Source organism: Ahaetulla prasina, chromosome 6, assembly GCF_028640845.1.
Source record: "Ahaetulla prasina isolate Xishuangbanna chromosome 6, ASM2864084v1, whole genome shotgun sequence".
In the NCBI taxonomy this organism is placed as follows: Eukaryota; Metazoa; Chordata; class Lepidosauria; order Squamata; family Colubridae; genus Ahaetulla; species Ahaetulla prasina.
The window spans coordinates 26,357,091-26,374,477 of record NC_080544.1 but is presented as its reverse complement, the minus strand read 5'-3'; the positions used below and the strand labels follow the sequence as shown (position 1 = coordinate 26,374,477).

General features: G+C 38.8%; 1 protein-coding gene across 5 annotated transcripts in view; it reads left to right on the top strand.

Annotated features, from left to right (window-relative positions):
• Window positions 1-17,387, top strand: part of P4HA1 (prolyl 4-hydroxylase subunit alpha 1) — a 53,156-nt gene that overhangs the window by 20,215 nt on the left and 15,554 nt on the right. For 3 of the 5 annotated variants that reach the window (XM_058187844.1, XM_058187841.1, XM_058187843.1), the window contains exons 5-10: window positions 1,511-1,648; window positions 3,998-4,240; window positions 4,639-4,847; window positions 6,394-6,570; window positions 7,324-7,394; window positions 14,457-14,556. In XM_058187844.1, the coding sequence (XP_058043827.1) occupies window positions 1,511-1,648; window positions 3,998-4,240; window positions 4,639-4,847; window positions 6,394-6,570; window positions 7,324-7,394; window positions 14,457-14,556 (938 nt within the window). Of the gene's footprint in view, window positions 1-1,510; window positions 1,649-3,997; window positions 4,241-4,638; window positions 4,848-6,393; window positions 6,571-7,323; window positions 7,395-8,802; window positions 8,874-14,456; window positions 14,557-17,387 lie in introns of all 5 variants that reach the window. The other 2 variants (XM_058187845.1, XM_058187842.1) reach the window with 1 other exon arrangement.

The window sequence follows — 17,387 nt, the reverse complement described above, 5'->3', positions numbered from 1 at the left end:
AATGTCCTACTTGTCAATGACTATTTCAGCTTCAACCACAACAATACAAGAACAAATAATAGATACAAACTCAAGGTAAACCGCTCCAAACTCGATTGCAGAAAATAGGACTTCAGTAACAGAGTGGTCACTGCCTGGAATGCTCTACCTGACTCTGTAGTTTCTTCCCCAAACCCCAAAAACTTTAAGCTTAAACTGTCTATTGTTGACCTCACCCCATTCCTAAGAGGTTTGTAAGGGGCGAGCATAAATGCACCAGGTTGCCTACTGTCCCTGTCCTAATATTCCTTTTTACTTACTCTTTTCATGTATCCAAATTATGTTTATACTTTTACCTGTTATATATGATTGACAAAATAAAATAAATAAATAACCCCCCCGCCCAAGCAGGAGACCCTACACCATTTCTGACAAATGACAGTCCAGTCTCTTCTTGAAAGCCTCCAGTGATGAAGCTCCCACAACTTCTGAAGGCAAGCTGTTCCATTGGTTGATTGTTCTCACTGTCAGAAAATTTCTCCTTATTTCTAGGTTGAATCTCTCCTTGTTCAGTTTCCATCTATTATCCTTGTCTGCCTTTGGGTGCCTTGGAAAATAGCTTAATCCCATCCTCTCTGTGATAGCCCCTCAAAATACTGGAAGACTGCTATCATGTCTCCCCGCTCCTTCTCTTCACTAGTCTAGCTATGCCTAGTTCCAGTAACCGTTATTTGTATGTTTTAGTTTCCAGTCCCCTAATCATAATTGTTAAGCTGTATGCAATATTAGGCAGACTCTAACTGCCCATTGATAATCTGTCATCTGCATCTCTATAACTGTCTGGTTTGGTTATGCAACCCAACAAGACATACACAGACTTCAGAGGATAATTAGAACTGCAGAAAAAACAACAAATTACTACCAACCTGTCAAAAAGAGGGCTGTGAAAATATTTATAGACCCCTCATATCCTGGACATAAACTGTTTCAACTCCTACCCTCAAAACGACACTATAGAACATTGCACATCAGAACAACTAGACACAAGAACAGTTTTTCCCTAAATGCCATCACTCTGCTAAACAAATAATTCCCTCAATACTGTCAAACTATTTACTAAATCTGCACTATTATTAATCTTCTCATCGTTCCCATCACCCATCTCCTTCCATTTATGACTGTATGACTGTAACTTTGTTTCTTGTAGCCTTACAATTTATATTGATACTGATTGCTTCCTGATTGCTATTTGTACCCTATGATTATCATTAAGTGTTGTACTTTATGATTCTTGATGAACGTATCTTTTCTTTTATGTACACTGAGAGCATATGCACCAAAGACAGATTCCTTGTGTGTCCAATCATACTTGGCCAATAAAAAAATTCTATTCTATAATCCACCACTAATCATATAATTTGTCTGTTTTTTGTTTTTATCATTTTAAATGCTTTTATATGTATTGCTGGTCTGTGACTATAATAAAAATCATTTATCTACTACAAGAATCCCTTTTAAAAATTATTTTTAGGGTTTATTTCCAACATGACAGTTCAACGGCTGTTTTTCCCTGATGATGAAGATCAAACTGGTGCTGGCAAAGCTCTCTTGCGACTCCAGGATACGTATAAGTTAGATACTGACACAATCTCAAGGGGGAATCTTCCAGGTATGTAAGATACCAGCATTTTGGGGAAACACAATACTTCCCTAATGTTTTGTTTCAGAGGGACAGAGCACATTTATATGTGATTTCTAGCTATAGGGAAGTTCAAAACAGTCTCATAGTTTATTCTCCTTCTCTTCTTCTAAGATGCTCTGATTTTAAATACACTTTTCTCTGTGTGTGTGTGTTTCAAATTTTTCACTGCAGTAAAAGTAGAAAAAAGAACGGAATAATAATAAAAAAGAAAATATACAATTATGCTTTCCCCATTAAAAAAAATCAGTTTTACTTAGAAACAATAATGACAGGTAACATACAGGCAGTTTTTATGTACGGGACCAAAGAATCTCCCGTGTGAACTTATTCTATAACTAAGTAAAAACTCTGGCCATCATAATATGTAAAAAACTAAAATACATTCGGGTTATTACCATAGGTATCATTGATATATTTTTTTAGTATTAGTTATTTCTGGTTGGTCTCTTGTAATACAAACATTTTTGTTCTCTGGTGCGCTGCTTAGAGAGTCCAAGCAGTGGCTATAATTGGCGCGATTTTCGCTGGTTGCCCCATTTAAAATTAACACCTCAGCGTTCTTGAATTCGGCTTGCTGTCACCTTGTTTGGCTGTTGTTTGTAGTGCAAGGGGTCGTGGTGTCGGCCCAGTGCTGTTTTAATTCTGCAAAGCTCCTCCATTTTTAAATGGGGCAGCCAGCAAAAATCGCGCCAATTAGAGCCACTGCTTGGACTCTCAGGCAGCGCACCCAGAACGAACGTTCACGTAAGTACAATGTTCTTTCTGTGCATCTTTGTGGGATTTTTTTTTTTTAACCTTAGTCTTGCTGCTATCAATAACTAAAGCTGAGATAGGAATTGCATTGTATATTACTCTTTTTTTCAGAACAGTGTATCGTGTAATACATCTCTGTGTATTGGTCATTTTAAAAGATTGAATCTCTTACAGGATTTTTTTTTCAAGATTTCTTATTTCTCAGCATACTTTTTGCTTTAAGAAAATATTTTTTGAAAAGGCTTAGTAGGATCATTGTATTGGGAGCGGGGGAGGTGACTGAAACTAACAGAGGAAAACACATACATTGAGTTGTGCTGGTCAGGATTATTCTCCCACCAGATCCATGACATTCAGGATCAAGAGCCAATGGTGGTTCTCCTCTGATTTGAAACTTGTGATTCCCCTCCCCCCATTTGCTTTAACAGAATTTGCTTACGACCATTGCAGTGTCCACGTAGTCACATGATCAAAAATTGGATGCTTAGCAACAGACTCATATTTAGGATGGTTGCAGTGTGTCCTTCTGACAAGCAGAGTCAATGGGGAAGGTATATTCACTTAACAACCGTGTTACTAACTTAACAGCTGCAGTGATTCATTTAACAGCTGTGGCACAAAAGCTCATAAAATGGGGCAAAATTTACTTAAATGTTTCTCTTCCCAACAAATACGTTGGGCTCAATTTTGGTCGTATGTTGAGGACTACCTATACTATATAGCAATAGCACTTAGACTTATATACTGCTTCACAGTGCTTTTACAACCCTCCTCTCTAAGCAGTTTACAAAGTCAGCATATTGCTCCCATCTGTCTGGGTCCTCATTTTACATTTTGTTTGTTTCATTTGAGAATACAGTTAAATACCTCTAGGAGTCTTATCTAGTTTTATCAACGAGGACGTAAGAATTAAACGGTATGCTGTAGGCAGGAGTGAAATGTAAAATTTGTTACTACCGGTTCTTTGGGCATAGCTTGGGGGGGGGGGGATGTGACTGGGTGGGCGTGGTCAACTTTTTTTTTTTTACTTTTAAAAACATTTTTTTTTACAACCTCTTCGGCCGAAAAGCTTGTAGAAAACATGCTTTTAAAGGGTTCGGACGATCCCAGCTGAGTTGTCTGAAGGGTTCTGGTAACCAGGCAACTCAGCTGGGATCGCCAGAGGAGCCTTTTAAAAGCTTTTTTTTTTTTTACAACCTGTTCGGCTGAAGAGGTGGTAGAAAAAAATGCTTTTAAAGGGTTCTGCCGATCCCAACTGAGCCGCATGATCATCAGAGGCTTTTTTTTTTTTACTTTTAAAAGCATTTTTTTCAGCTGAAGAAAAAATACTTTTAAAAGTTAAAAAAAAAAACTTTGATGATCGCGCGGCTCAGCTGGGGCAGGGGGGCAGGGATTTTTGCTACCAGTTCTCCGAACCACCTGCCACTATCGCTACCGGATCCGGTGATCCGGTCCAAACCGGGAGCATTTCACCCCTGCCTGCAGGGGGAAAAAACATAAATACAAAAATCACACAATTTCAAAGGGTTTTTAACAGCTGTTGCTGGTTTTCCCCCCCACTAGGAGTGAAACATAAGGTATTTCTAACTGCCGAAGATTGCTTTGAGTTGGGAAAGATTGCCTATACTGAAGCAGACTACTACCATACTGAGTTGTGGATGGAGCAAGCTCTGAAGCAATTGGATGAGGGAGAAGTTTCTTCTTCGATCAACAAAGTTTCTGTTCTAGATTACTTGAGTTATGCTATATACCAGCAGGGGGACTTGGACAAAGCAATGATGCTCACCAAACGGTTACTTGAATTGGGTAGGTTAATCTTTCTTGTATTCAGCATGTTTGCACTGCTTTAACTTTTTTTTTCCCCTCAGACATTTTCCACTTGGATGTACAGGCTTTTCAAACTAATTAATGCAGTGGAGTGAAGGATAGAATGCTGCTGGGAATCCCTGTAACTACAAATGTGTTTAGGAAGCATTAATTTCCCCCCCTTCCCATCACTTTACATGCCATTTGCTTCTGTGATTTGGGTATTTATATATGAAGATAGAGATACATTCCAGCTGACATAAGTGGATTAGATGCTGACATATGCAGATTTCATCAGATCTTAACGACAAATGAACTCAAACAAAAGGACAAAATCTCTTAAAAATAGCTTTTTTTTTCCATGGAGTTAACCAGTCCTCTACCTGCTTGTCCAACAGATCCCGAGCATCAGAGAGCAAATGGGAATTTGAAATACTTCGAATACATCATGATTAAAGAAAAAGAAAAAGAAGCCAACGGGTCTGTGGCCAACACAGATGAGCAGACGGGGAAAAAAGTGAAGACTCAGAAAAGAGAGCCTCCCAAAGATTATCTGCCCGAGAGACAGAAGTATGAAAAACTATGCCGTGGTGAAGGTCTTAAAATGGTACGTTCTCCCTTTTACCGTGTGTCCCTGAAAATAAGACCTACCCTGAAAATAAGACATAGCCTGTTTTTTTAGCATACTCCTAATATAATAGGGGTTTCAAACTAGCAGGCTAGATGCATCACAGGCGGGCCATGCCCACCCCAGCTCTGCAAAGGGAAAAAACATTGTGATACATGACGTCGCGAGTTTGACACCTGTGTAATATAAGCCCTACTCCAAAAATAAGGCCTAGTTACGGTTGTCATCAATGGGGGATGAGGATGGTGTGGCCAGCACTGGAGGCGGCGAGGGCGTGGAGGCCAATGGTATTCAGCCGCAGCCTGCGCAGCACAGGTGAGTTGATTACCTGTCCAAGCAGCAGGCAGAGGTGGTGGGGGAGGAATTTGATCCTGGTCTGCGTGGGCCACAGACCAGCCGAGAGATGCGAAGATGAGCATCCCACGGCTGCCTGCCCACTGCATCCCACTGTCTCCTGGGCTGATTACCCTGATACTGTGTTTCCCCAAAAAATAATGCTTATTTTGGGAATTCCCCCCCCCCAAATAAGACCAGGTCTTATTTTTGGGGAAACATGGGTATGTCTATGGAGATTCTCAATCATACAGGTCATGGTTGTCCTATGGTTGTGCCTTTTTAAAAGGATCTTTCAGCAGTTCTGAAAGGTTCCACATCCATTTGCACTATTCGTGTGACCCTGAGGGCACAGATAAGCCTCAATGACTCTCTCAAAAAGAGCGCTAACGACCAATGAATATAAATCCTTCCATTCCCCACCATTCAGTCAGAACCAAAAAAGCTTCTGGGATGAGAAGCAAAATGTCTTGAGGGGAAAAAGCACTTTTGGCCTCTCCCTTGTGTACAATACGGACATTACAGAATATTTGTGGATAAAAAAGAATGCATTGAGTTACTAATTGTTGTTGTTGTTAGTTGCAAAGTCATGTCCGACCTATCACGACCCCATGGACAACGTTCCTCCAGGCCTTCCAATCCTCTACCATCCATTTAAGCTCACGCCTATTGCTTCAGTGACTCCATCCAGCCACCTCATTCTCTGTCATCTCCTTCTTGTTTTGCCCTCAATCGTTCCCAGCATTAAGCTCTTCTCCAGTGAGTCCTTCCTTCTCATTAGGTGGCCAAAGTATTTGAGTTTCATCTTTTTTTTTTTAATTTACATTTATATCCTGCCCTTCTCCGAAGACTCAGGGCGGCTTACAGTGTGTAAGGCAATAGTCTCATTCTATTTGTATATTTACAAAGTCAACTTATTGCCCCCAACAATCTGGGTCCTCATTTTACCTACCTTATAAAGGATGAAAGGCTGAGTCAACCTTGGGCCTGGTGGGGCTTGAACCTGCAGTAATTGCAGGCTGCTGTGTTTTAATAACAGGCTTCTTACAGCCTGAGCCACCACGGCCCATGTGGATCTTCAGGATCTGGCCTTCTAAAGAGCAGTCAGGGTTGATCTCCTCTAGGACTGACTTGTTTGTTCGCCTTGCAATGCAAGAGTTACTAATGCTTGCCCTTTATTTCAAACATTTAGACTCCTAGAAAAGAAAAGAAGCTGTTCTGCCGTTATTCCGATGGGCATGGGAACCCTTATTACATCCTGGGACCTGTCAAACAAGAAGATGAGTGGGATCGCCCTCGGATCGTCCGCTTTCTTGACATTATCTCTGACGAAGAAATAGCAAAAGTCAAAGAGCTTTCAAAACCAAGGGTAAAGAATCTAAATAGTCCACACTCTTTTAACAAGGCCCACCAATGAATAACTTCCTCACCTTGATACTTCCTGATTGCAGCTTGCTTGGGCCTTGCTAAATAGCTTCTTGCAGTCTATTACTTAATGGCATCTTCATTTTATTTCTGAAATAGCAAAGGAGCTTTTGCTCGTCTGGTTAGGCCCAAGCAGAACAGATTGACAGATAGTTCTGATCTTTGGACCATTGTTGCTTAGCCAATGATTATGTCTAATAAAATGTAGGCATGCCCTGTTTTTGGGAGCTTGTTGCGAAAAACAGTGATGAAAAGCTGAAGAATTCTTTACTGCAGGCAAACTGACCAATATTAGTACCATTCGTACTATTTTTAAGTTGTGTTACACTTTGTCTTTGTCAAGACAAATTCTAATAGTAAATTCAGTTATAATTCTAACGACGGATAATTATGTACTTGATTCTTTCTGTACAGTACAGTAGTGTATAGTCTTAAATCATCATGCGGCAAGTTACTAGGATGTTATGTCTGATTGTCCGTTCTGTATCAAGGCATTTTTATTATTTTTGACATTTTGAACTTGTTTCGTGTTCCACATTTCTTGTTCGCTGGTGGTGGGTTTTGTACCTTAATGGAAAAGAACCTTACTGAAATTGGGGTTCCGCTCCCCCCCGCCCCCCGGATTCTGAATGGTCAGATAAATGTGATGCAATATGTACATTGTAATGCGACTTGTTCTGATTGGTTCGCTTCACAGCTGAGGCGAGCCACCATTTCAAACCCCTTAACGGGAGTCTTGGAGACTGCACATTACAGAATTAGCAAAAGGTAAGACTTTCCTTGCCATACCTTCCGTCTTTGTGATGAGACCTTCTGTGGTATTCATTTGTGTAGAAGAGTGACCAGAAAAGGAAAAAAAAAAAAGGTGGTTTAAAACTTTTCTGGTCGTTTGTGCTATTCACCGAGACTTCTAACACTTCGTTACTGCTGAGTTTCTCAGATGCTTCTTGTAGCCAGAAGTTTTGTCCTTATTTGCTGATTTAAAGTATATTTTGATATTTGATGCTTAGTGTAAATCGACAGAGAGATTTCATGTTGCTTTCTGCCTTGTGGTTTGAAAGTTTCCTCCTCAAAGTCTAGCTTCTTTTTGTTTTGGAATTATATTTTTCATGATGATGTGGGCATGCACAATTATTTATTTAGCAATACGCCATTTTTTGCTTCCTCTATACAAAAACCGAGCTTGTCTTGACAAGGTTACAAATTTGAGTCTTTATATTGAAATATGTACTGTTTCCATATGCATCTATTGTAACACTAATACACCCTGTGGATTTCTGCTTGGTTTTATTGGAGCCACATATGCTGTTAAGTGGAGTTTAGAATAGTTTTAGGTATGTTTGAGTCTCAAAATACCCTATTTGCTTTCATGAATTCTTCTTAATTCCATTTCTGTTATTAATTGTTTCATATCTGACTGCTGAAAATGGGGCATCTCCACGTGTTCATACACAATTTGAATAGTTTTAAAATAATTAAAATAATTGAATCTATGTGGAATTCCAACATGTCTCTTTTATTGGCTAAAAGCCAGCTCTCCTAGTGGTTCCTATCAGACATTGTTGTAGAGGCGAAGTGAAGTGTTGTGTTTTGTTCAGAAACTTTTTTGGTTTTGCTAATTTAGTCCATTTATTTATTTCACTTTAATGCATACCTGGCTTTTTTAAAATCCCACTTTTTTCCTTCGTGGCAATGGAACATTTACAAATATTTATAGCGCATCCTATAAATACAGCAGTCTGTCAATTGTTGGAACATCCTGACTTTGATAAAATATAATTTTATAAATATAAAATATAAAATGTAACCTATCAATACATATTTTTTTTCAAAGAAAGAATAACTGGAAGCAGTAGAAAGGATGAAGAGTCTTTAACTTCTGGGTTCCTGAGAAGTTCTCTGTGAAACTTGGCAGATACAAGTGGCTTGCATAAGCTTCCCATTTGGGGGAGAAAAAGTGAAAGGACAACCTAACCAAATTTGATTAAACCCAATTGAATGAAATTGAGACAGACAAATACAGCAGATACTGCAATCCTTTAAGCGTTCCTGCTGATCTGAGCATTACATCCTATCTTGACCAATCGGAACCCTCCTAATTGCCTGTGGCTTGGCCCAGACGCTTGCTTCTAAAGTAAGCCCTTGTCCTTTCTCTTTTTTTTTTTTTTTTTTGTAGCTGAGCCGAGCTACTGTGCATGACCCTCAGACTGGGAAACTGACCACTGCACATTACAGAGTCTCTAAGAGGTAAGAGGAGATGGGTACGTCTGAACTACTACGGGGTATGTCAATCGGCGATTGATGTCAAAAGTTTGGGACTGGGCTCCTTTTGCCTGATCAGTAGACACAGCCTTAAAACACATGGCTAACACTTACGGCATTGAAAGTTTGGAATGTTTGAAAAAAAAGGGTACTTTTAGATGTAAGTGCTAACCTAAATTAAGTTGTCAAAGCATGTCCTTTGCTCTCTTTCATCGAAATCAGTGAGGCTTTACTGCTTTTTAAGCCACTCGGTGCATTCTGTCTACTACTACTCTGCATGATCCTAATAAAAACTAGCACACTGAATTATTTCATCTTAAACACAATCCGTGTGAATTTCCTAACCTGGTGCCTGTTCTGGAGAGGCTACAGTACGTTCTACCATCTGTTTGCTTTTTTTCCCATGGTGTCTCAATATCTATCTTAATTTTAAGACTTCTTAAGGAGCGCATAATGAGCAGGAAGCCGCATGTGATAATGATAGCTTGAAATTCTTAGATCAGTGCCTATTTTTAAAAAAAGGATGCACAAAATATAGTGTACATGCTCCTCAGCTGCCTTTTTAAAAAAATACAGTTGCAGAATATTTGCAAGAAAGTATTTCAATAAGTCCCTGAATTTGGGGCATGATTTTTTTTATTGCTTCATGGGTTTTTTTATTGTTAAGTTTCAATGTGATTTTTTTTTGGCATTTTGTGAAATATTACATACATTGAGAAAACCTAAACCTATATCACCACAATGTAAAAAAGATGTTGAGACTCTAGAAAGAGTGCAGAGACAAGCAACGAAGATGATAAGGGGACTGCTGGAATTGGGTATGTCTGGTTTGATGAAAAGAAGGACTAGGGGAGACATGATAGCACTGTTCCAATATCTCAGAAGCTGCCACAAAGAAGAGGGAGTCAAGCTATTCTCCAAAGCACCTGAGGGTAGGACAAGAAGCAATGGGTAGAAACCAATCAAGGAGAGATGCAACCTAGAACTAAGGAAAAATTTCCTGACAGAACAATTAATCAGTGGAACAACTTGCCTCCAGACGTTGTGAATGCTCCAACACTGGAAGTTTTTAAGTTGAGATTGGATAACTATTTGTCTGAAATGCTATAGGGTTTCCTGTCTAAGCAGGGGGTTGTACTAGAAGACCTCCAAGGTCCCTTCCAACTCTATTCTCTTCTGGTCTAGTCTAGGCTAGTCTAATTTGTTGAAAGCTAATATTTTCCAAAGCAGAAGCTGCATTGGCAAAACTAACAAGGCTGTCAGAACAATTCCTTGATTTTTTTCAAAAAAGCATCCACTAGGACAGTGGTACCCAACCTTTCCAGCTTGGAGGGCAGGGGAAGGGCGTGTGAGTGGCATTGGGGTGTATGAATGGAGCTTCACATGAGAGCAGAGGGTGCTCACAGACGTTCCATTCACGCAAATGGAGCTTTGAGTACAAGTACCCTCCAATCGTAGAGGGACGCGGTGGCTCAGGGGCTAACAGGCTCGGGCTAGGACGTTGAGCTTGTCGATCCAAAGGTTGGCAGCTCAGCGGTTCGAATCCCTAGTGTTGCCGTGTAACGGGGTGAGCTCCCGTTACTTGTCCCAGCTTCTGCCAACCTAGCAGTTTCGAAAGCACGTAAAAATGCAAGTAGAAAAAATAGGGACCACCTTTGGTGGGAAGGTAACAGCGTTCCGTGCGCCTTTGGCGTTGAGTCATGCCGGCCACATGACCACGGAGAGGTCTTTGGACAGCGCTGGCTCTTCGGCTTTGAAACGGAGATGAGCACCGCCCCCTAGAGTCGGCAACTACTAGCACATATGTGCGAGGGGAACCTTTACCTTTACCTTTACCCTCCAATCATGCGAATGGAACTTCGTGCGCAGACACTTGCCCATCTCTCCCGTGGGCCAGTTTCGAACTGGCCATGGCCTGGTACTCTTCCTTGTAATTTGAATAACTCCTCCTTGTATTTTGAAGAGAAGACCATTTTCCCTACCCAGGCATTCCAGTAACTTTTTCCTAGTTAATACTTTCCATATTACAGTATCCCCTTTTTAATGACAGGACTGCTGTTCATTCTGAAGTATGCGGCAAGCAGATTGTATAAATTGGCCCAGGATTTTGAGCCAAGCCAAGTGCTGTACTAAAATAATTTGGTCAGTCTAGCCCAACCCTCTGCGAGATGCTGTTAATACTTCTAAGAAACCCACTTTCTTCTCTGTTGAAATTCCTACTTCTCTTTAAGTAAAACATTTTTTATTTCATCACAGGAGAGAATTACTTTTTAAATAATGCTACTGAAGTATTTTATAAGACCCTTTCTTGCAGCTGGAGATTTAGAAACTCTCAGTAGAATTGTGGAATCTTGAAAAGAGTAAAAATTAACATTGATAATTGCAGTGACAGAGAAAGGTGTACATGCAGAGGTGGGATTCAGCCAGTTCGCACCACTTCGGGAGAACCGGTTGTTAACTTTCTGAGCAGTTTGCCAAACTGGTTTTTGAAAAAAATCATTAGGGCAGAGAACCGGTTGTTAAATTACTTGAATCCCACCACTGTGTACATGTCTGATGAATGATAGTTCATTTGAAGTAGTAATAACTTCGTAAATATATTTGTTTATTTGTTTATAAAATCTATGGGCTACCCATCTTACTACAGGGTAACTCTAGGCATCTTACAATCATCAAAATCTATCTGTCTGTTTATCTGACTATCTAGCTGTCTCTATCATCTGTCTGTCTGTCTATCTATCTATCTATCTATCTATCTATATTAAAACATACATAAATTAAAACCAACCATGAAAATCTAATGACATGGGGGGGCAGAGTGGGGGAAGGTGGGATCTGTTGTTAATCAACTACTTGCACTATAGTAACTATTTACATTGGCCTTTGAATTAAAAACTTTTCAGTTGTACTATTCATATTCATAACACCACAATAGTCTTTAGCTAGCATTACTTTTTGAAGAGATACAGACAATACAAATAATTTTTATCTTGGAATACTTTGAACTAAAGTGAAATGTGTTGAGATTTCAAGTTCCCTGAAGAAGAAATGGATATAAAATTGATGAAATAAAGTCAAAATAAGAGAGGCATTTAAGACTAAACGGTAAGATTCAGTACTGTAAAATGAAGAGTAAACAGTAAGATGGGAATGAAGGTGACATTTACTACCCACAGAGAAGCAATGCAATAAGTTCAGCTATTAACTAATTCTTCGCTTTCTTTTTAGCCAAAAGGATATTTAAGTTGGCCTGCTAAAGAAACTCATAATATCAGGAGTAATGTAGGTCAAACCAGTACTGAGTAATTGCAGCCAACAATCTAGTAAGAGGGAGGCTTCCTTTTAACAAGCTTAATCAAGAATGTGTTGAAGCACGTCCAGATATTCACTGATGGAAATAGGATTGAAATCAGAACTGCTTTCAAATGCACTATAAAGGGTTCATATGGGATAAATCACCTTGTGGTGAGTTGGGTGGCAAACAAACAAACAACAAGCAACACATTAAGGGGGGCGTCAAATTTGTGGTGTCACATTGTTGTCACGTGACATATCGTGACTCCCCCTCCCCTTTGCTAAACTGTCGGTGGTTGTGGCCAGCACATGATGCATCTGGCAGTTTAACACCCCTGCTTTAAGATATGATCCAGTTATTTAGCACTTTGTGAATAGAATAACCCGCACTTTAAAGTGAGTCTAAAATAATTTTTATCTATCTTGGCAGCTTTAAAATGGGTGGACTTCAATTGCCAAGAATGAGAAATACTGGTCTAAAAGCTAGTTAGTAGCCAAAGCAATCCCAGAGTGTCAGGGCCATCCATTGAATTACACTCTTGTACCGATGTACTGAGAGCAAATCCTATCTGAATCAATCAGATTGACTTCCGAGAATACACTGCGGATAGACAAATTGTAGGTTGCTGAAGCCCAACAGTATAGAATTACTCTTTTGATGGAGCTATCTTTATTTTGTTCTCTGTAAGAAGAAGTGTGAGAAAACATTTAATTTTTTTTTTTAGTTTAGTTGCTAGGAGGTATTGAACTGCCAGCATGAAATATCAACCAGGAGTCCCAGCTGCATGTAGTTGTTCATTAGTTAAATATGGAACGTACTACATATTCATTACTTTTAACACCTTCGTTGCTGTAAACTTAATTTCCCCCTTAAGGGGATAACTCTTCCTGATAACGCTTGATGTAATTTCATCTTGTTTTGAGACAGGGCATTCTTTTTTTGTCTGCTTTGTTTCACATACTAAAAATACACAACGCTAACAGTATGCTAGCAATATACTAACAAGTGCATTAACTGAGTACTTTTTTTAAAAAAAATCATTCATTATTTGGCAAATGTTCAGCTATATTTCCTCCATACGCTTGAAGATTCTGTAATCTCTGTTGGTTCATGGTCTGCTGCTCTTGATTAGGCATTTGTTGTGTTCCTGTAGAAAGGAAGATAGCAAATCCGCTGAAGAAAATGCATAACTTTATCCTTCCAATCCAACAGAATGTGCTAGATTTCTTGAACCCTTCAGTGGTCATTGATGATTTTTAAAAGTAATCCTGCGTTCTCTTGCAGCTTTGGGTCATTCAGTCTTTTTTTGAAATGTGCACCGCAGAATACAGGTATTCCTCGATTTACAACAGTTCGTTTAGTGACCATTTGAAGTTACAACGGCACCAAAAATGTGACCATTTTTCACTCTAAACGCTGTTGCAATATCCCTGTGGGCACATGATTTACATTCGAATTCTTGACATGTGACTCACATTTATGATGCTTGCAGTGTCCCGTAGTCATGTGATTCCCTTTTGCGGCCTTCTGACAAGCGAAAATCAATGGGGAAGCCAGATTCACTTAACAACCGTGTCACTAATTTAACAACTGCAGTGATTCACTTAGCAACTGGGGCAAGAAAGGTCATAAAATGGGGCAAAATTCACTTAACCAATGCCTCACTTAAGAACAGAAATTATGGGCTCAATTCTGGTCGTATGTTGAGGACTACCTATATGATGCACCAAAGAAGAAAAAAAGGTCAATTCATAGAATTCTGACAGTTGCGAGAATTGGATAAGTACATATTTAAGTAATGTTTTTTTTCCACTTTCCATTATAGTTAATGATGAAGAAATTATGTTGCTCTAAAGCAGTGATCCAGTATTTTTTCTGACACATACGACATAAGAAATCCTTGGTTCACTCATTTACTTCACTTACATTATCCCAGAAATCTTATGCAGAAAATAATACATTCCTCACAGAAAATACTGTCCCTAAAGGCCTATAAAATCCTGTTGCAATGTAGTAGACATTATACTATCTGAAGTTTGACTCAGCAGATTCTTTTTTTAAAATTAATCATGGATGTGCTCTAGCTAAACAAGTCTGTATGACATTACATGCAGAAATAGTGTGTGGACTTTAAAAAAAATATTTCTTGTAAATTACATTGAGGTTAAGTTTTATAGACTACTTTGCACAATTTGAACTTAGTTTGTGATTGGACATGAAAATTAATACTCAGATCTTCTCGTTCGTGAATAATACTATAATTCCATTTTTAGTGCCTGGCTATCTGGATATGAAAACCCTGTAGTGGCACGTATAAATAAAAGGATACAGGATCTAACAGGGTTGGATGTTTCCACAGCTGAGGAGCTCCAGGTGAGTTTGCAAAAAAAAAAAAAAAAAGAGTATGTGACTGACCAGATTAGCATGGCCCCAAGAAGGATTGAAAAGAGTTACATGCCAAATCTCTACACTTTTTATAAATTGAAGACAGTGGTGGGCTGCTGCTGGTTCAGACCGGTTCGGGTGAACCGATAGTTCCAATGATCAACTGGTCCCACCCACCCGCCCCCGCCCTATCCTGTCCTATATTTCCTTCTTTCTGGCTCAGCTGATTCATGCGGCACAGCTGATTTCCGCACCTCAGCTCTTCTACTTATCAAGGCTGCCTTAGAAGGTAAGCAGCTGAGCTTCAAATTGCTGTATTTTGAAATGCGCAAAGCGCGCACTCACAGAACCGGTTGTTAAACCGGTTGCAGCCCATCACTGGTTGAGGATCTGGTCTTCATTGTGATTTCATTGTGTCTTGTATTTTCTTGGCTTTGTCTAAATATATGATAATTCATCACAGGTAAAATGCTAGAACCTATGGTTACCCGTCAGTTTTGTTTTGTTTTGTTTTGTTTCCTTAGAGGAAAAAGAAGGCAAAGTAGCACAAGTTCATTATATACAGTTCCCAAACTTCCCTTAAGTGACTTTTTTTTATTTTTTAAAATAGAGAATTTATTCTCGATGCCCAACTCTTAAATATATAATCAAACCCAGTTCAAAAATTTATTTATTTATTTATTTATCACTCATGTTGCGTCAAATGACTCTGGGGGGGCTTAGAGCATCAAACTTTAAAAACTTTAAAATTACCGGATATAAAATGAACAAAGTAGATAAACTTTCACTTTACGTTGAATGAAATTGAAAGCATAAAACCAAAATCTTCCATATTAAGCATTCCGATACTTTAACTTTGCACCTGTGAGGGCCGCTGAAATAATACGTTCAGGATATGTTCAATAACACTTAATGCATTAAATGTTTATTTGCAAGTCTTCAATAGTTCCTGCTTTAGTTTTTGCAATTGCCTCCACAGGTAGTCCTCGACTTACAGCCATTCGTTTAGCGACCATTCAAAGTTGCAACAGCACTGAAAAAAGTGACCTATGTCCCTTTTTCATGCTTACAACCATTGTACTATCCTCATAGTCACATGATCAAATTCATATGCTTGGCAACTGGCCTGTATTTATGACTGTTGCAGTGTCCAGGGGTCATTGACCCCCTTTTGCGACCTTCTGACAAGCAAAGTCAATGGGGAAAGCCAGATTCACTGAACAGCTGTGTTACTAATTTAAGCGCAGTGATTCATTTGACAACTAAGGCACAAAAGGTTGCAAAATGAAGTAAAACTCACTTAGCAGCTGTCTGGCTTAGCAATGGAAATTTGGGGCTCAATTGTGGTCGTAAGTCAAGGACTACCTGCATATCCCTTTAGAGCAGGGGTGTCAATTTCTTTCTTTTTTTTAATTAAAAAAGTTTTACAACAACAATTAAATTTTTCCCCTCCCCCTCCCCCTCCAAAACCCCCTCCCCCCCCCCGACTTCCCGGAGCAAACACAAGGTATAGTTCAATAAACAAACAGTCATACATTAAATTTTTAAAATCTAACACAATTATAATCCTTCTCTCTCACATAACCTGACTTCTTCCATTAAAATCAAAAACAACATCCTTCATTCAAAGGCAATCTGAAATTTCTTAATCTGATATCTATTTTGAATATAATCAATCCAATTCTTCCATTCATTTAGATATTTTTCTTGAGTACTGTCTTTCAAGAAGGCTGAGATTTTAGCCATCTCAGCCAAATTGGAAACTTTCAATATCCATTCTTCTATTGTGGGTAATTCTTTTTTCTTCCAATATTGTCCAATCAACAGTCTTGCTGCTGTTATTAAGTTCAAAATCAATTTAGTCTCAATCACTGTACAGTCTGTTGTTATTCCCAAAAGGAAAAATTGTGGTAGGAACTTTATCTTCTTCTTCAGAACATTCTGCATAATCCACCAAATTCTTATCCAGAAAGACTTAATTTTCTTACAAGTCCACCATACATGAAAATATGTAGCATCATCACAATTACATCTCCAACATTTTGCTTGCATATCTGGATACATACATGATAATTTCTTAGGATCTAAATGCCATCTATAAAACATCTTATAAAAATTTTCCCTTAAATTCTGCGCTTGCGTAAATTTAACATTTCTAACCAAAATTTTTTCCCATGTTTCCAGCATTATTGGTTCCTGAATATTCTGTGCCCATTTTATCATACAATCCTTTATTAAATCTCTTTCAGAATCTATTTTTTTTATTTCTTTTTGTCACAACAGTATACACAAACAATTGTCATAGATAAAACAACATATTTTGAAGAAAATATACATATATGTATAAAAATATGCATCAACTATATCAATTTGATATGATGAAGGGAACAATAGGACAGGAACGGTAGGCACTTTTGTGCTCTTATGCACGCCCCTTATAGCCCTCTTAGGAATGGGGTGAGGTCAATAGTAGACAGTTTTTGGTTGAAGATTTTGGGATTTTGAGTAGAGACTATGGAGTCAGGTAATGAGTTCCAAGCATTAACAACTCTGTTACAGAAGTCATATTTTCTGCAATCAAGTTTGAAGCGGTTGACATTTAGCTTGAATCTATTTTTTGCTCTTGTAATATTGCGATTGAAGCTGAAGTAGTCTTTTATAGGAAGGATATTGCAATAGATGATTTTGTGTGTTAAACACAGGTCATGTCGAAGTCGACGGAGTTGTAAGTTTTCTAATCCCAGGATTTCAAGTCTGTTGGTATAAGGTATTTTGTTGTTTTCGGAGGAGTGAAGAACTCTTCTAGTAAAATATTTCTG